Here is an 18,612-nt window from a genome sequence, read left to right on the forward strand (position 1 = left end):
GAAATAGATAAAAAAGGTCCTAATGAAAAACTTCCGTAGTGTTCATTAACATTCACGGCAAGAAATTGTTCAAAAAAATTCATCTCCACTTTAAAGAAACAGTTGATAACTTTTGATAACGTTGGTTTAATGTTTCCGAGTCGGTTAATTTTTCTATTTTTTTCAATCTAAATTATTATTATATTTATTATTATTCGAAATAATATTTTCGTAAGGTGCGCACGATGATTTGGTAAAAGGCTTGCAAACTTTTCTTTTCTTACGAAATAGGTTAACTATACTAATTAAGTCGTCTTTAGCGCACCAATCCCTGCCGCGTTCCCACAAGACAAGTATATTTCAGACAAAATTTAATTATTTCATTATGGAAAAGATCCAAAATGCGCGCTTCATTTAAAATTTAAATAATTGAGTGCCTTAATGGTTTAATAAAAAAATTAATACGGAATTTAAGTATTCACGAGTATACGCGAGGTTAATTACAAATCAACCTTGAATTAATTCATTTTCAAGAACTATTTTTGAAGATTCACAAGTTTAAAGATATTAAGGGACTATGAAATGTATGCAGTCGCTAACTTGCTAAAGGCTTTATCAAGTTCGTTCTTAAACCATGAGTCCATAAGATATGTTCCATAAGTTTGTCACTGGTTACAAACTGGAGCTTGTCACGAAGTGACGAAGGTCATAGATTCTCGTAAAGCGACGCCTGGTGAGGCGCTGTCAAAGGCTTAGTACAGACTAAATAGGAAGATGAACTTCAAAATTAACCGAGTTTAGTCAATTCTCGCTTGTCGTTCTCGAATTAGCTCGAGCTGTAAGTCTCTAGCATTACGAAGTATAAGTGCTGACGATTTCTGGGTTATTTTCACCGCTTTGATTACTCCCTATATCACGTTTTGCAGACCGCTGACGTTTCATGGTATCATCACTTAAATGTGGTTTACAATTGTTAAGCGGCGATTAGTCATTATAAGATATTAAACACAACAATGTCGATCTAATTTTTTGGTGTTTCCCCGGGGCCATTTTCCAAACCCTAAAGACTACTAAACTAGTTTAATAAATCTCGTTCTATGAAAACAAAAACAAAATAGCTTTCAGTTTAGACCTTCAAAGTCAGAAAAATCACCCAATATTTCTAAAAACCAAACAACACCCTTTAAATTTGACATCTAGGTATACCTCATTCAAAAACGTAGCATTTTAATTTCTGGTCACATTTTCTGGGGCGTTTTCCAGAAAACCCTTTCATTTCTTGAAAGACGCTCTGAGCTACCGCAATTTTATTTAATTTACATCCTAGTGTGTGAGGTCTCACTCTTCTCTCTTATACCAAAATGCAAATTCATACAAACGAATTAACTGGCAGGCAGCAGAAGTATATAATATTTCTCTTCAAGAGAAGTGTACCACAAAGTGCGGCAAGTGTAACGTCATTCTTCCCCACATCGGAACATTTGGAGCAAGGTTACTAAACCCAGTCACAAATAGTTTCCTCATCATTACTCTATTAGGGCTTCACTATTGCTATTTTCCAAGGCGCTCTTGAGGGTTTTTACTCCACGTCAAGACAATCAAGGTTTGTGGGTTGATTGCTGGGGATTTAGTACCAAACAGTGATAGAATTCACCCTAGCACGGTGCGATGCCCATCTGTAGTTTGTTGAGCGGGAGAGCAAACAAAAAGAGCGAGCCTGGGAAGAATGAAGTTACATAACTAAAGTATTAAGAGGATACAGAGTGTCATCCTTCTTCTATTATTCCCATCTGCTGGTAGTTAGTAAAGTAATCTCATCTATACAGGGTAATTTTCGATAAGTCTGCCATAAATTAAAGTGGGCCTTTTTTGGGTCAAACAGAGTTGAAAGTGTCAAAGAACGTGGACGGGGTCTACAACATTTAGTTACTTATTGATATGCTCCCAAACATTGATTGGCCCCTAAAACAAGGAAATTGTAATAACACATGTGGAGGAGTAATTAGCTTTACTTTATCAGCGTACACTGCACATTTCAACCCATTTAATAGTACACGTCTTCTAGATAAAGGTTCAATAACGTTCTTAGACTGATTCAGACTATTAAAGGCTGACATGTCTTACACCACATGCGTGACTATACCCTTTTTTAAATTGCCAATCAATGTTTGGGAGCCCATATCTCCTCAACTTAATGTTGCAGACCCCATCCATGTTCTTTGACACATTCTACTCAGTTTGACCCAAAGAACATGTCACCCTTTAATTTATGTCAGACTTATCAGAAACACCATGAGTAGGTAAGTCTCGTTCCCCTTTCTCTAATCAAATGAAAACCCGACACTTGTTTTCTCGTAAATAAGCGACCCCTCGAAAACACTGGTTCTAAAAAGCAGGCATTACCTCAGAAAACGCCGAGAATGTCGGGGTGTTGAAGTGTCAAAACGTGGCGGCGTCTTTCTCGACTCGTGTTTATTTCGTGTAAATTAGCTTTTTCATATCAGAGGGGGTATTCCGCTCACGACAAAAGCGCGTGTGGAGGACCTCTTGAACCTCACATCTTCACCTTCTCCTTTTTTAAAGGAATATTTCAGGTATATTTCATTCAATTTTATTTTTCTTCAGAAAAACTTTTTCTCCATTGTAATATATATATATCATAAGTGGATAAAGAGATAAGTGTGTCAGACCAAGCCATTTGTTAATGATAGTTTGTCGCAGAGCAATTGCGTAATCGCTAAACTCGGAATCGGAAACACGTCAGTCAAGAAAACGGAAATAATAGTATCCTTCCGCGCTATCCGCTTATAGCCCCGCCTTCTAGATTGACAGTTCAGCAGGGTTCAGGCATATGTTTTGATCCTAAACAAGGCTTAAAAAGTTTCGGCAACGGCGATATACGGGAGTAGCAGAATTAATGAATTTATTATGGATTTAAAAAGTGATAATTTTAATTCAATTGTGATAAATACTTTTGGAGAGGGAACTAAAAAAACTAATCTCCATAGTAAAATAGTATCAGCAGGCCTTTTAGATACTATAGTAGGTGATTTAAGTTCAAAGTTTGAGGAAATAATAAAGAAAAACCAACCAAGGAGAGACTGTAACACCAAAGATTCCAAATTTCAAAGCACGCAAGCAACGTTCGAATGGTATCAAAGTGTTCGAGAGAATTTCGCAAATTTTCAAGAAATATTAAAGGACTTGACGTATAACGAGGATGATTATTTTGCGCTAATTCACACCTACGCAGAGGAAGTGTTTAAATTTTGGTGTTTAAAAAAGAATAATCGTAAAGAACTTCCTGTTACGGAACTAAAAGAAACCACCGTAAGTTTGTTAATTAATATCTAGGTTCACGGTTTGACACGGTTTATGTTTAGTTGCAGGAAGAAAAAGATTATGCGAGATCACTTTTGACACTTGGTGGAGGGTGTATTGGTGAAGTATGGCGAACCAGCAAGAGGCGAGTCATGTCCGGAAAGGTTCAAAACCTATCTGATGACCAAGTGGAGGAATCGAACAAATTATACCAAGCCGCACTAAATATACGGCAAACGTCCGCGGAAAAAAGCGAAATAACTTTCGAGGGGATAAAAATTAGAGATAGAGGAGGCCTCTTCATTCCAAAAGCTCAACTGAATCCATATTTCGTATTATTGAACAGAGTAGTAAGGACCGAGTTGTGTGAAGCCGGTGTTAAACGCCACGGACACAAAATTGTACAAGTAATGTCATAATAGTGGATGCACTTATTATTTGTAAGTAGACAAATTTTCTAAGGTTAGGGTTAAACCAGTGTTCTTGTTAATGAATAGGCTGTTAAAGATTTTGTGTCAAGCAATGATGGAATTTTAACGGAAACATTTTTGGGTTGCGCTGAGAATCTGGTTTCTGGAGAAGAAGCTCTTTTGATTAAGAAAGAACTGCAAAGAAAATTTACACACGCGCTTTGCAATGAATTTTTAACAGCAAGGGATTACAATTTCAAAGGTGCAAACGGATTAAGAGACGAGCTTTTTGTCATTGCTAAAAATGGGATGAAAAATAATGAAAAGAAAGTTCCTAAAAACTCCTCAACCACAAAACGTGTTCCTAAAAAAAGCTGTAAGCAAGTCGTTTCTAAAAATAATCCAAAGAAACTTCCTGAAAACTCCTCAACCACATATGTACCTGAAAAACATGTTCCTAAACAAAGCTGTAAGAAAGCAGTTTCTAAAAATTCCTCAACTAGAAATTCTCCAGAGAAAAACCCAACGGGTACCAATAGCTTAGCCACCCACCAAACTAGTCCAGTACAAAAGTCTGGAAGTACTCTAGGAAAAAGGAAGAAAAGAGCTCCAGCTCACTTATCTAGTTATGTACAATTTTAAAGTAATGATGTCTAAAATCTGTATTCATTTAAACAAGTGATCATTTAAAAGTGATATTTCAAAGAATGTGATATTTCAAAGAATGTGATATTCCAAAAAATGTGATATTCCAAAAAATGTGATATTCCAAAAAATGTGATATTCCAAAAAATGTGATATTCCAAAAAATGTGATATTCCAAAAAAATGTGATATTCCAAAAAAATGTGATATTCCAAAAAAATGTGATATTCCAAAAAAATGTGATATTCCAAAAAAATGTGATATTCCAAAAAAATGTGATATTCCAAAAAAATGTGATATTCCAAAAAAATGTGATATTCCAAAAAAATGTGATATTCCAAAAAAATGTGATATTCCAAAAAAATGTGATATTCCAAAAAAATGTGATATTCCAAAAAAATGTGATATTCCAAAAAATGTGATGATTCATTTTAATGATACAGTGAAATAAATCCACCTCATTTATTTGTTTGTTTTAAATTTTTGGTCAAAAGCCTCTCGTACATATAAAGGAACATCGCGATAACCCTTTCCACTGTGATGTCCTTTGACATCTCGAGTTGTTAAAACATTTTTTCGGGATGTATTAAAGTTAACGCTTGTTAATTTACCTCCTGCGCTATGTTTATATTGAGAAAATAACGTCTCTACCGCACTTCCATTGATTCTTAGTGGGCACAAATAATAGTTTCCATCCGTATATGTTTTGAAAAACTCTTCAGCCAAGCTTTTCATCCCAAAAACCATTATTCTTAAGAGAGCCCAAGTCTAAAAACATAATAATATTGTAAAATGTTTATGTCAAAATGAAGCCCAAAACTAAGAAAAGTAATTGAAAAAATAAATCTTCCTTCCCTAAAACAACTAACCAAACTATCACACACCTGCCAAGAAAGAAATTTCTTTTGACGAGGGTTACTCGGATTATACTCTGGATCATCATCTACCAAAACAAAAAACCGAACATTACGATAATTAAGTTCAATCGCACCCCCCAATCTTACTGAGAATCTGTTTGAGCCATTCAGTAAAGTAATTCAATCCTTTGTCTAGATTTTCGAGAGTAGGGCTAGTAATATTTTTAACTTTCATTCTGGATAGCATTCCATCTTCAAATAAATATTGGCAAGCTTTCAAATATGCGTAGGTGCACATAACTTGGGGAGCGTCATCAGGTTTCCCTTCCTTCGGATTGGCATATTCATATAGCTCTGATAGAACATCATTTTGCTGGAATAAAGCAAGTTTATCAGAATATATAATAAGGAAATGGAGATGATAACCAAGAGCTACATGCTAGACTTAGAAATCCTCACCTGTAAAATCCGGGCTGGTTTGACATTAAGTTTTGTCCAAGCATCTCGGTCGATATAGCTTTGAAGCAATTTTGGAACAAATCTTGGGATGCTTTTGGCACTACGCTGATCGTCTCGTTTTTTTAAATCAATAATTTGTTGCCAACCAAACTCTGTGCCATCAATGATAAATTCTTTTGCACGATCAGAATGAGAAGCAAACAATGCGTTGACCAAATTTTTAAGCTGAAAATATAAAATAAATACCCATGATTAGTTCAATTGTTTTAGCGTTTAGTGATGGATAAAGAATGCGCGCGAGGAAATTTGTTTTCACTCTACAGGATAGGCAACTCCCTATCTCGAACGACAGCTTATTCTGCACATACTCTGTTACAACATCGGCTGTCAGCACGCCCAAACCTAGGTCTCTATGTAACGTAGCTTTGTACGTGCTGACAAGAGACAAAAAACTTCAGGATCTTCAGGATTTAAAATATCCGCGAGTTGTTTAGCTCGAGTGCACGGACCTCTAGGCCTTAGTTTCAAATGCGTGTAGTAGGATGTAGGCAATTTCACACGTATTTGAAACTAAGGCCTAGAGGTCCGTGCACTCGAGCGAAAAACACTCGTGGAAATTTTAAATCCTGAAGTTTTTCGTCTCTTGACAGCACGAACAAAGCTACGTTACATGGACTACTAGCTTTGCGTGTGCTGACAACCGATGTTGTAAGAGAGTATATACAGAATAAGCTGTCGTTCGAGATAGGGAGTTGCCGATCCTGTAGAGTGAAAACAAATTTCCTCACGCGCATTCCTTATCCATGGTTTAGTTATAACAATATTACTTGGTGAGATGGGCAAATGATGAAATGAATGCTTCGTCCAAGTTTGAAGGGGTTCGGGAAACTAGCGTTGACGTTTATGTTGAATTCTTCAGTGTTTTTGTAGCTAAAAGTTCCTTGCAACCCAACACATTGTTTTATGACTGCGAGATTGGCTGACGCTCCATCACATACGACTCCAGAAACATTGAAGCCGTGAATTTGGAACGCTTTCAGCGCTTGAAAAAGACAACCAAAGGTTGTGTGGGCATCAGCAGTTGAAGATAAAGAAAAATAGGGTCCAATAATATCATAATTTGACGTAAGGTCTCGCCAAAGGAATTGCATCATGTAATTAGCTTTTGAAATCTCCTTCTCATCCGTTAGCTCTTGGTATAAATCATCCAGAAACGCGTATTCATCCGGTGGCATTGACAAACCAATTAGGCGGTTATTTTTACTATTCCAGATGAGTTTCCCGCAAACCTTTACTTCGTCAAAAACTAAGACACCGTCACATTTAGGTTCAGCATGTCCAAGCAAAATTTGTTCCTTCACAAATATGTCGTAAGTTTCTTTTTGTTCGCGCAAATAGGCATGGTTTATTCCAGGCTCATCGAGATTTTTTGAGGTTTTTCGTTGAATAGACCTCCACGATGGTAAATTCAAGATTTTAAAGCTGAGAAGAGCTTCATACGCTGCTCTACTCCTGCACGCCACTGCTAATGCTTTAAAGACGATATATCTTTCTTAATCATGAAGAGTTGAGATTTTATCAATGAAAAAAAAACTCACCTATGCGATAAGTGATCAGGCTCCATTGATTTCCCTTGGATCCAAAAGCTAAAAGTTTGAAATAAAACAGTCGTTAAGATGGAAGATTTTAGCCTATTACAATATTTATATTTATTACCATTTCTGGATTGATCGTTCAGGAAATCTTCCCTTTCCTTTTTTAAGTATGTTTCACAATCTTCGTTCCATGAATCTCTAAGACGTTGGTAGCATTCTTTGACAGATTCATCAGCCCCTTCTTCATGACTCAAGACATCATTCAACTCTGGTGTAAAGTCTTTGGTTATCTTCGACACAACTTCAGTCATTTCTTTATGCTGTTCATGATGAAGCGGCTTTTTTAAATCCTTTAAGTTAGTTGCAAGTTTCGCCGCCTTAATTTTCATATTTTGGTGTCTGAAGCTTGATAACTTTCTCTTTTTCATTAGAGTTGGAGGTGAAAGGAACTTTGTTGGGCAAGTGTGAGATGGTTGCATTCGTTTCAGTCGAGCTGGAGATTTTATAGCTTCTTGCCGTCGCTTTCCACACACCCTAAGATATCTTCGAAGATATTTACAATTCGCACACAAGTTTCGGACTTCTTCAATCGGCTGGTTTTCTGGTTTAACAAACCACCCTTCACAAGCGCTAGATGCAAGATGAGGGTAGGGGTATTCAATTGTCCTTAATTGTTTTGGTGTAGTCACTAAACTCTTTATTATTTCTCTTGAATCGTTTCCAAGACCAACACAAAAGACATGATTTGAGTTTGCCAATTTTGATAAAGTCTCTTTGACAATGTTAGTCAAAAACACACCATTCTTTAAGATTGGAAATTCTTCCTTTATACCGTGAGACGCGAGAAACAGTTTCATAACACCTTGGTTAGAGATGATATATTTGAAGGGTTCACTGCAATACATTTCTTCGTATGACCCATTTCTCGTGATCTCATAAATAATCTATATGTTTATTTAAATACTTAGAATTAAATTGAAAATAGGCGGATACTATAAACCAACATACCCCTTTATTAGCTGTTTCCTTTTCTGTAATTCTTAGGTTACTAAACTCATAAACTAACGCTCGTAATGGAACAGCGATGTTATTTTTGAAGCGCTCTAGGTTTTCCGTTTCCTTAACACATTATTTCAGAATCATTTACTCGTCATCATATATGACAAAACAAAAAGGGTTATAATCACATACCTGAGCTCTATGAGATTCACTAAAATTATTAGTATTAAAAGAAGTTCCCGCTGAAACAATACTGTTTACAGTATTTTCAACGCTACTTTCACGGTTGACATTACTAAGCCTTGGCCCGCTTACTATTATTGGAGTAGATTGCGCAGGATTTACACCTTGATCTTTCGCGACGGAATCAATAGAATTTGAAACTCTACCGGGTCTAAACGTTTTCAGTATACTGATCATTTTAATATTCAAATTAATTTATTTATAACCAATTTAACGATCCAGCTCTCTCACACCGACGGCGATAGCCGATTCTCAGCCGCCATTGCAATAATCGTCGTAGGAAGGCGATCTAAATTGGTGTTTTCTATTGGTGTACTATTTTTATAAGAACCATCGTCATTGGTCGCAATACTGTTTGACTTCTAAATATGAACATGTAGAATACTATGGAAGCAGCTTAAAAAGTTTTCTCATTCCCCTAACATCAGTGTATTAACAAATTAAGTTCGAACAGACTGATCTAAAAATTCCATAGACCACTAGAGAAAGTCACTGAGAGCTCTTAGTCCTTACACAAGGTTTGTTTTAAATGGTCTGTGTTGAAACAGACTTTCATTGAGTATTTTTGCATTAGAAGAATGGGAACTGACACACTTATCTCTTTATCCACTTATGTATATATGCAGTGCCACGTTTGTTAGAAATCGAAGAAAATTCGGTTTCAATTCGAAATTACGGTAATTATAGTATTCATAAGCGGATTCTTTCCCTTACCACAACCACCAAGAAAGTCATCTTTGTCTACAGACCACATCATAACGCCTCCATATACCTGGGAGAGAGCGTAAGATGTCTAACCCCCCCCCCAAAACTTTCAAACTATATGAATAATAATTAGTACTTCCTTGCACAAAGCATTGGTTCCGTGCTCTTACTGCTCCTCTTAATATAAGCCTCCATGGTTGCATACAGGGTGTTTGTGAAAGGTCCATCAATAATGAAAGGGCGTATTTATTGGGCCATTTTGAGTCGAAAATGTTCTATGACATTTTTCCGTTCGGGCCACTGTTTTCAAGTTATGATTGGAGTAATTTACGGATGACCCCTTAAATTTAATTAAGAAATTGAAAGACAGCGCTAATTTAATGAAGGGGTCATCCCTAAAATATTCAAATCATAACTCGAAAACCGTGGCTCGGACGGCAAAATGTCATAGAACATTTTCGACTCAAAATGGCCCAATAAATACGCCCTTTCATTATTGATGGACTTTTCACAAACACCCTGTATACATTATGGCCAGATCTGCGTCTTGTTGTTGTTAAGTAGCGTGGATAGTTTTGATTAAAATGCATAAATTAATGTTTATCTACCTATACTTCAAGTAGGGAAAACCTCGAATCAATTTATTTCTCATAAACAGAGGCATACTTTTCTAAATCTTCTGATACTTTAAATTTTTTTCAACTAAACTTTGTTGATAAATAAATATTTGGGTGCGTTTTGCTCATTTTCTTTGAATTATGAAACTGCACCTAATGTGCTTTCAAGGCACCTTTTCGATGAGATCTGGTTATTTGAAGACGTGTCACGTTAGTCGATATTTCACAAATTATACTACGTAAAATCTTCCAGGTTTGGAGCAAGAAAAATCACACGTGCCTTTCAATTAGGTTTAATGGGTGCAAAATATTATCAAATTTAAACTTAGTGAAATTAAAATGCAGAACACCTAGAATCTGGACTCTAAATTGTTACACGTCTTTCGGTTTGTTTCTTAAACTACTAAATGTAACCTAGCCCTACAGGTTTCACGGACCCTACTCCTCTAATTAACTCCTAAAACACGAACGTCGGACGGACCTTCAAAGAAGAAGGCAAGTCATTAGACGTCCGACGTTCGTTCGAGTTTGCACTTCAAGAATTTCATCCTCAACACGAAGGTGTGAAATTTACCTTTAAAATATTCAAAACTCTAAAAAAATCTAACGAAGGAAACCTTGGACTAAAAAATTTTGTAAAACACTAAACATTTAATTTTTTATTTCGATTTTGGAAAACGTTTGAAACGCGTGAGTTTAAAATAAAATATAAAGTATACTTTGGTACTCTTTTTTTTAACGAAAAAGACTTTGGAAAAAAACGTGACGAAGCCTGAAGATGATCCCGCGTGAGGAAAACCCGGGGTTTTAGAGATAAGGTCAAAGTTCATTCCCCCTACCGAATGGTTAAAGGTTTAAAGCGGATGTTCATCCCTTGCTTTAAAACTCAACCTTGAACATTTTTTTACATATTTCTTTTTATTCTATATAAACTTTTATTTGAATGGCTGTTATAGCAGATACGCTGCTTTAGCTATGGCTAGATTGAAGGGTTATTTCGAGTTGAAACACAATAGCCTGTATGATTTACCCCCTTCGCAAAACTTAATTCTTTTTTGAGGAAAAATAACTACAAATGCTTGCAATTTTCGTTGATTTCCAAGATGGTAATGTGGGGGGTTTTTATGAATAGATACGCCCAACCAAATATTACTTTTTTTTTCACGAGAAATATTAATGGGCCCAAATCGCTCAAAGACTAGGTAAGAAGAAGGGCCTTGGAAACAGAAGTATAAGATCATCATCTATTAAAAAGGAAGTTTTATTTTGATTTCACTCTTTTTTTTGCGTCTTTCAAAATTTTAGTTATTCAATCGTTTTTTCCCTATAAAATTAATACCTAAAGAGAATGTGAAATGCTTTTTGTCATAGAAGCGACAATGGTAATTTATTGCGTCCTGTCTAAACCATGTTAGCTCGAACAGGTGGCCATATTGGATACTACTGACACTCTGACAGGAGTCATCTTCACCGGAGACGGAAATACATTCACATTCTATTGTAGTATAAGTTCATAAGATATTTTCCATAAGTTTGTCACTGGTTACTTAGAAATTGTTATCAAGTAACGTAGGTCATAGATTCTGGTAAAGTGACGCCTCGTGATGCGCTGTCAAAGGCGGCTTAGTACAGACTAAAGAGGAAGATAGACTGCAAAACCGAGTGTAGTCAATTCTCGCGTCGTTCTCGAACTAACTCTCAGGAAGTCTCTATCATTACGAAGTATAGGTAGTGTCATACTTATGGAACATATCTTAGAAACTTATGACTGTAGTAAGTTCTCGACGTTTGGGTTACAGTTTTCTCGATTTTTATGACGATAGCGGTCACCATGAAAACATATAAGCGACACAGGGACTTCTTGATGAGATTTGGGAGGAGCTTGTATCGCGTTACTGAAGTCACAATGACCCAATCGTACTGAAGCACCCGCCCACATTGCTAAGTTCCAGCCTTACCCAGCGGACTCGAGCGGAGAAGGGAAGAGAGGAATTCCTTGTGTCGCTTACATTTTTTCCTGCAGTAACTGAGACGAGGAATGCATACAGTTAAAAGGAATCATGGTGTAGCCGTTTTCTCAACGTATCTAGGCTGATTTTGTGCGAAGGGCTACGCCAATCATTATTTCAATAATCTTTCTCGCGCCCTCGAACTCGCGTTGCTACCAACTTATGAAATCACAGTTAGAAAGACGTCTCAAGTCCGTCCCACAAAATCCACATAGAAATTAACGTTGAAGATATGTGCGCACAATGATTCCTATTAGCTGTATGTATTCTTACTGAGAAGAAGGTGATTTTAATATTCTGGTCTTCTCGAGAATGTTTCATGTTCCCTTTACTATAGTATCGAAAATGAAGGATTTGAAAATAAATTTATTAGAAAGGATTGTAATTTAGTGCTTAACATATAATTGGCAGACTGACGTCATAGTTATACTAGCACGTGGAAAACAATTTAATAACTAAAATATATTATTAAGCTTTAACTTAATAGTTAGGCGTTCCGGTATGGTACCGAAGAGTTAATTCGTTAATGACTTTCTCTAGAGCTTAAAACAAATATTCTTTCCGAAGGTGACGAAATAATAATCAGAGATGACGTTTCATATACCGGTTTTCTACGAAAAGAACTCATTGTCAGACACCCCAGTCTTAATTAACAATTAAAACTACAAAAAATGAAAAGAAAAAAAAAATATTTAAAGCGGTTACTTCTTATAAATACAAAGTAAACAATAGTGAACCGTTAACCATTATATTCCAAAAAGGTAGGCGAGCAAGTGATATCTCTATATTGTCATAAAGTGTGCTCACCTTGAACCGGTTGAAATTAATTAGAGTCCTAATTTTGTTTATCATTCTGTTTTCTCATTATATAGACTATTTCGAAATATTCATACAGAGAAAACAACGCACAGGGGCGAGGCCTCCATTGCGGTATTCACCCTCTCGCCAAGAAGCACCGCTAGAGGCAGTGCGAGTTGGCCAACTTCTCTAGTGTAGTGAATTGGGACTCCGTCTGGCGTTGTTTCTTGGTTTGAGTGAGAATACCCCAATGGCAGCCTCGCCCCTGTGAGTTGGTTTCTCTGTATGAAATTTCCATAATGGTCTATTCTATTTGTAAGGCTGTAGAAATTGTTTGGTTTTGATATACATTATGCAATGCCTACATTGAAATATTATAAGAACTTGTTCATATTATGATTAAATTGAAAATGAAAAATTGAAAAGCACATGTGACTTTTCTCCCGCCAAAAATGAAAGAACTTACGTCATAGACATTTTTTTTTCTGTAAATTTTTCATGGAGAAATGAAATATACTTAATCCCGAGGGAGAAACAACTGCTGAAATCAGTCCTACAAAATTTTGCAAGTCAATAATGACGTTGAAGTCGCTAACACACTTCAAAAGAAGATCTCATAAGAAATCATATATCATCTTTGCAAATGCTGATTTCTCCCTCACACCTTCCAAAACCATACCAACTTACAAAGAAGTCACTGATTATATAGAATTCGAATCATCTTATTTGTATCTTATATTAATCAATATTAAAAACTTGGAAAATGTTTTCACACGACTCCAACTTGAGCGAATCATAATCCTCGACCGTTGCTCGCTCGCCTAATTTGAGTTCATAGTTAATTATCTTAAACGAATCAGTTGAAAGAAAAGAATTTTAGTCACGAGATGAAAAGACTGCGAAAGATACACTTTTTTGAAAAAAAAAAAAAAGAAAAGCAAGTGGTTCAATCGTGAATGATTACAAGACACGTTCAACTATGAACCCTATTGTCCAATTAGCTGGGAATTGTATTTCAACCCTGGTTACTCGTGTGTCTTTTCAACGGAATTTATTTATTTCGTTCGACATTCTTTTTAACAATATTTCTCGAGAATTAGAAAAATAAAAAGGCACGAATCTGACCTACATTCGAGACTTTTTTCATTCCGAGAAGGGCGAAAGTTATAGGGGTGCTACTAAAGGTGCCTGCAGATAATGACGCGATCGTCCTTCAAGAGGCGACCATCGCACCGAAACATCGTCACGCGAAACGTTTCATTCATTTTCCCTCTTTCAGATAAGATTCTATGTTAACGGCTTAGCCAATTAATTAAGAAGAACCATACAGGTTAGTATGGGGCGCCAAACCGGACAAAAATCGTCCAAATTACTGGTATATATTAGTCGAAATCTGATATATATTAGTTGAAATCTGATATATATTAGTCGAAATCGATATATATTAGTCGAAATCTGATATATATTAGTCGAAATCTGATATATATTAGTCGAAATCTGATATATATTAGTCGAAATCTGATATATATTAGTCGAAATCTGATATATATTAGTCGAAATCTGATATATATTAGTCGAAATCTGATATATATTAGTCGAAATCTGATATATATTAGTCGAAATCGATATATATTCGTCGAAATCTGATATATATTAGTCGAAATCTGATATATATTAGTCGAAATCTGATATATATTAGTCGAAATCTGATATATATTAGTCGAGATATATAAAGTTTGATATATATTAGTCGAAACCTGATATACATAGTCTGGAGAATTAGCAGAAAATCATGCACTTTGTGAAGAAAGCATGAAACATTGCACAGTGATAAATAAAGGCATTTCTAATTAATTCAAGATTAGAGTCCACCTCTAGCTCACCTGTGACATTTGTGACAAGCTTTCAAAAGTCCCCTAACGACACATATATTTGAATTCTGAAATTTATGAAGCTCCCTAAACTTCGTTGCAAAGCGAAATACGTCCAGCCGGGACTCGCTAAGGGCATTTCCATGGGGGCCGTCTGTAAAGCGAAAACATACGCAATTTATGCAGTCTTAAAGGATATAATATTTTTTAAAGCAATGGAATTATTTAAATATAGAGAACGCACACAATTTTAGTTTTAACACTTTTAAGAAGCTCTATTTGAATATAGTATTTCTTTTTAATTTATCGTGTTCTTAAAATTATTTTTCACACCCGCCACATTTTCGAAGTGCGGTGCAAGGTAAATTTGCTTTGACACATTTGCATTTGCCATGTAAACCTTTAAGGCACCCACTTTTAACCATTTCGCGACAAGTTTCTGCCGCTGGCGGCATTGTCAGCCATATTGGTTGCCATTCTATGGTACTATCAGGTTGTACAAGTTTGGTCATTCCGAAGTTAGACGCGTCCGATAAATACGGCTGTTTTACCAATGTCCGCCCCCAAAAGTCACTCGAAGCATGTGTTGTAACTACGCGGTGCCAGTCATCCTCTCTCTCTCATTCCCCATCACATTTTAACGCAAAAGGAGAGAAAACCGCATGGTCAACTTGCAAAGCATTCTATGAACTAACTCATGCTTTACAAACCAAATTCAGAAGTCCTTCTAAAATAGTCGTTAAAGAATTTCTACCAACTATAAAGAGATTTGTAATTATGTATGAACATTGGTAAAGCAGCCGGACTAAACTGGCACAACTTCATAGTACGGTAGAATGGCAACCAAAATGGTTGACAATGCCACCAGCGGCAGAAGCTTGTCGGGAAATAGTTAAATGTGGGTGCCTAAAAGGTTGACATGGTAAATGCAAATGTGTAAAAGCAAATTTACCTTGCACCGCACTTTGAAAATTTGGAGGGTGTGTAAAATAATTTTAAGAACACAATAAATTAAAAAGAAAAATATTCAAATAGCGCTTCTTAAATTGCATTTAACGTTGTCTATTTTAAGTGTTAAAACCAAAATTGTGTACGTTCTCTATATTTTAATCAGTTCCATTGTTTTAAAAACATATAATATCCTTTAAGACTGCATAAATTGCGTATGTTATCGCTAGCGAGTCCCGACTGGACCGTCCGCCTTTCGCTCTGCAACGAAGTTTAGGGAACTTCATAAATTTCAGAATTCAAATATACAGTATATGTCGTAAGGGGACTTTTAAAAGCTTGTCACAAATGTCACAGATGAGTTAGAGGTGGGCTCTAATCTTGAATTAATTAGAAATACCCTTATTTATCACTGTGCAATGTTTCATGCTTTCTTCACAAAGTGCATTAGTTTTTGCTAATCCTCCAAACAATAATATATATCAGATTTCGACTAATATTTTACAGATTTCGACTAATATGTATCAGATTTCGACTAATATATATCAGATTTCGACTAATATATATCAGATTTTGACTATTATATATCAGATTTCGACTAATATATATCAGATTTCGACTAATATATATCAGATTTCGACTAATGTATATCAGATTTCGACTAATATATATCAGATTTCGACTAATGTATATCAGATTTCGACTAATATATATCAGATTTCGACTAATATATATCAGATTTCGACTAATATATATCAGATTTCGACTAATATATATCAGATTTCGACTAATATATATCGATTTCGACTAATATATATCAGATTTCGACTAATATATATCAGATTTCGACTAATATATATCAGATTTCGACTAATATATATCAGATTTCGACTAATATATATCAGATTTCGACTAATATATATCAGATTTCGACTAATATATATCAGATTTCGACTAATATATATCAGGTTTCGACTAATATATATCAGGTTTCGACTAATATATATCAGGTTTCGACTAATATATATCAGGTTTCGACTAATATATATCAGGTTTCGACTAATATATATCAGGTTTCGACTAATATATATCAGATTTCGACTAATATATATCAGATTTCGACTAATATATATCAGATTTCGACCAATATATATATATATCACTTTTCGTCTAATATACATCACTTTTCGACTAAAATATATCACTTTTCGACTAATATATATCAGAGTTCGACTGATATATATCACTAATATGTACGAATTTTGTCCAGTTTGGCGCCCCATAGGTTAGTTCGTGTTCGGAAAACAATATGACAGTGTTTACTGTAACACAGGAGTTCAAAAGAAACCGCGGGAAATGTTGTATGTGACTTATAGAGTTTTTATAGAAAGTGTGAAGGGCAAGAGTTGTAAGTTATTTGTGGGTGAAATTCAACCGCTATCTATAACAGATTGGAAAGCTTTTAGTTCTGTACAGTTCCAAACATGTGCCACGATATGCTCTCGCAAATTACTGGCAACTCGAAGCGCAGTTAATGTTAAGAAACGGGGAAGGAAATTTCTCTAGCCCCTTTGGTGCACAGTGCACTATTGTCAAACGACAATACCAAAACTCAATAGATTACTTGTATCATAATCCCTTTATCAACAAATTTAACATGATTAGCTTACTAAAGTACCAGCCCACATCGCGAATTTAGTTTCATCCATAGAAAAGGATTCCCCGTGTCACCTCTATGTATAAATCAAGTCATAACTACAATTTCTTATAACAGCTTGAAGGAGAGAAGTATATGGAGTGAGAATCCTCATACGTATAACGTTTCCTCTGTACCCCCACCTAAATCCTCCTAGCAACCTCAGCGTTTAGGAGAGTCGTATAGTACGGAATCGTAAAGGACGCCCCTCTTTCTTAAAAATAGAAGCTAGTTCTCATACAAATACAATGGCGCTACGCGGTGACGTACATCGCCCATCGTCATTAACACTCCATCTTACCCCATTTCTCCATGATAACAACACCTGTCCCTGTCGTTTTGACGGAAACTCTATATTCCCGTTCGTGTTTCTGCGCGTATTCTTTAGACCATTCCATTAATGGCATAAGAGAAACAAACACCCTTGGGGCGGGCCGCCATCGGAGGCTATAGAGCTATCTCAGTAGGCTTAGTGTGACGTCACCCATGCTATTTGCCCATAGAACCAAAGCGGTACCAAACATGGCCGACCACTGCCAAACCTAAACCCGTGACGTTTTACCTAGACACTGACGTCACAACTGAGATAGCTCTATTTCCTTCGCGTCAAGAAGCACTTCAAATTTCAAAAGGCAGTGCAAGTTGGTAAGCCTCTCACGTGTAGCGAGCGCGGGGTCCGTCTGGCATTGCTTCTTGACGCGAGGGAGAATACCCCAATGGCGTACTCGCCCTGTGTTGGTTTCTCTGTATGTAATTTCCGATATTGTCTATTCCCATTACCCAGCTTTTACTTTACCTGTACTTATTGGGGTCTTCGATTAATTTTACATGATGTCCACTGATCATTTTGATTCAAATAGGCGAGTATGAAAGGAGAAGCATTCAAGTAAGTGTCGAGTCACATACTCATGCGGTTTTATAGTTTTTCAGTAGGCCAAAAATCACATATCATTTTCGTAATATCAGTGAGCACAAAAATAGAAGAGAGTCGGAGAGACCAAATTCTCCGTCAGCCCCTTTCAAAAACGTTACCAGTGCCAGTGGCTCTCTAGGAGCAGTGTTTGTTCAGACAAGTTAATATATACTCATCTTCCAATTTTAACTCAACCTCTTAATGTACTTAATTTGCATTAAATATACACAGTTAACTTACTAATAACACTCCCTAATTACTATCAAACCTCGGAATAACTAAAATAATAAACTGCGAAGTGGATGATTTTGGATTATTCAACATCTTACACGGACAGTAGCATTCACGAGTCCTAAGCTAAAAGCAATCAATACGCCCAGAGTTAAGAAGAGCCCAGACACGTGGTTACGAACAGCTGGGCAAAGCACGTTGTTGCCAGTGTCAGACGTCACGTGACTTACGTCAAAGAAAGGACTGCGATTCGTCCGCCAGGGAGCGCTGCCAAACCGGACATGCGCATAAAAAATGCGCGTTTAACTTGGCGCGAA

At 36.2% G+C, this 18,612-nt stretch overlaps 3 protein-coding genes and 1 long non-coding RNA gene across 5 annotated transcripts in view; 2 read left to right on the forward strand and 2 right to left on the reverse strand.

Annotated features, from left to right (window-relative positions):
- Nucleotides 1-18,133, reverse strand: part of LOC149610409 (uncharacterized) — a 37,836-nt gene extending 19,703 nt beyond the window's left edge. Inside the window, exon 1 of one of the 2 annotated variants that reach the window (XM_089858944.1) lies at nt 17,948-18,133. Coding sequence is in view for 1 of the 2 variants with exons in the window: in XM_089858943.1 (XP_089715069.1) it covers nt 1,414-1,452 (39 nt within the window). In the remaining variant the exon portion in view is untranslated. Of the gene's footprint in view, nt 1-1,413; nt 1,476-17,947 lie in introns of those variants that run through there. The other variant, XM_089858943.1, reaches the window with a different exon arrangement.
- LOC149610410 (uncharacterized) lies at nt 2,905-4,420 on the forward strand. Its single transcript, XM_089859285.1, has 3 exons — nt 2,905-3,309; nt 3,363-3,707; nt 3,798-4,420. Exons 1-3 carry the CDS (start codon nt 2,908-2,910, stop codon nt 4,350-4,352), a joined length of 1,302 nt encoding a protein of 433 aa, XP_089715411.1. The 5' UTR covers nt 2,905-2,907; the 3' UTR covers nt 4,353-4,420.
- LOC149610411 (uncharacterized) lies at nt 4,770-9,207 on the reverse strand. The gene is made up of 9 exons (XM_089859063.1): nt 8,457-9,207; nt 8,274-8,384; nt 7,387-8,209; nt 7,269-7,316; nt 6,498-7,201; nt 5,671-5,895; nt 5,359-5,584; nt 5,239-5,297; nt 4,770-5,122 (listed from the first exon to the last, which is right to left on the reverse strand). The coding sequence occupies exons 1-9, from the start codon at nt 8,682-8,684 to the stop codon at nt 4,817-4,819; spliced, it is 2,730 nt and encodes a 909-aa protein (XP_089715189.1). The 5' UTR covers nt 8,685-9,207; the 3' UTR covers nt 4,770-4,816.
- LOC149610412 (uncharacterized) lies at nt 13,629-18,256 on the forward strand. Its single transcript, XR_016376569.1, has 4 exons — nt 13,629-13,966; nt 16,741-17,897; nt 18,012-18,037; nt 18,118-18,256. It is a non-coding gene; the product is annotated as an uncharacterized LOC149610412 (long non-coding RNA).
- Nucleotides 18,257-18,612: the final 356 nt, after the last annotated feature.

This window comes from Phalangium opilio, unplaced genomic scaffold, assembly GCF_054372755.1.
Source record: "Phalangium opilio isolate 3A_F unplaced genomic scaffold, DU_Popi_V2 ptg000329l_1, whole genome shotgun sequence".
Classification (NCBI taxonomy): domain Eukaryota; kingdom Metazoa; phylum Arthropoda; class Arachnida; order Opiliones; family Phalangiidae; genus Phalangium; species Phalangium opilio.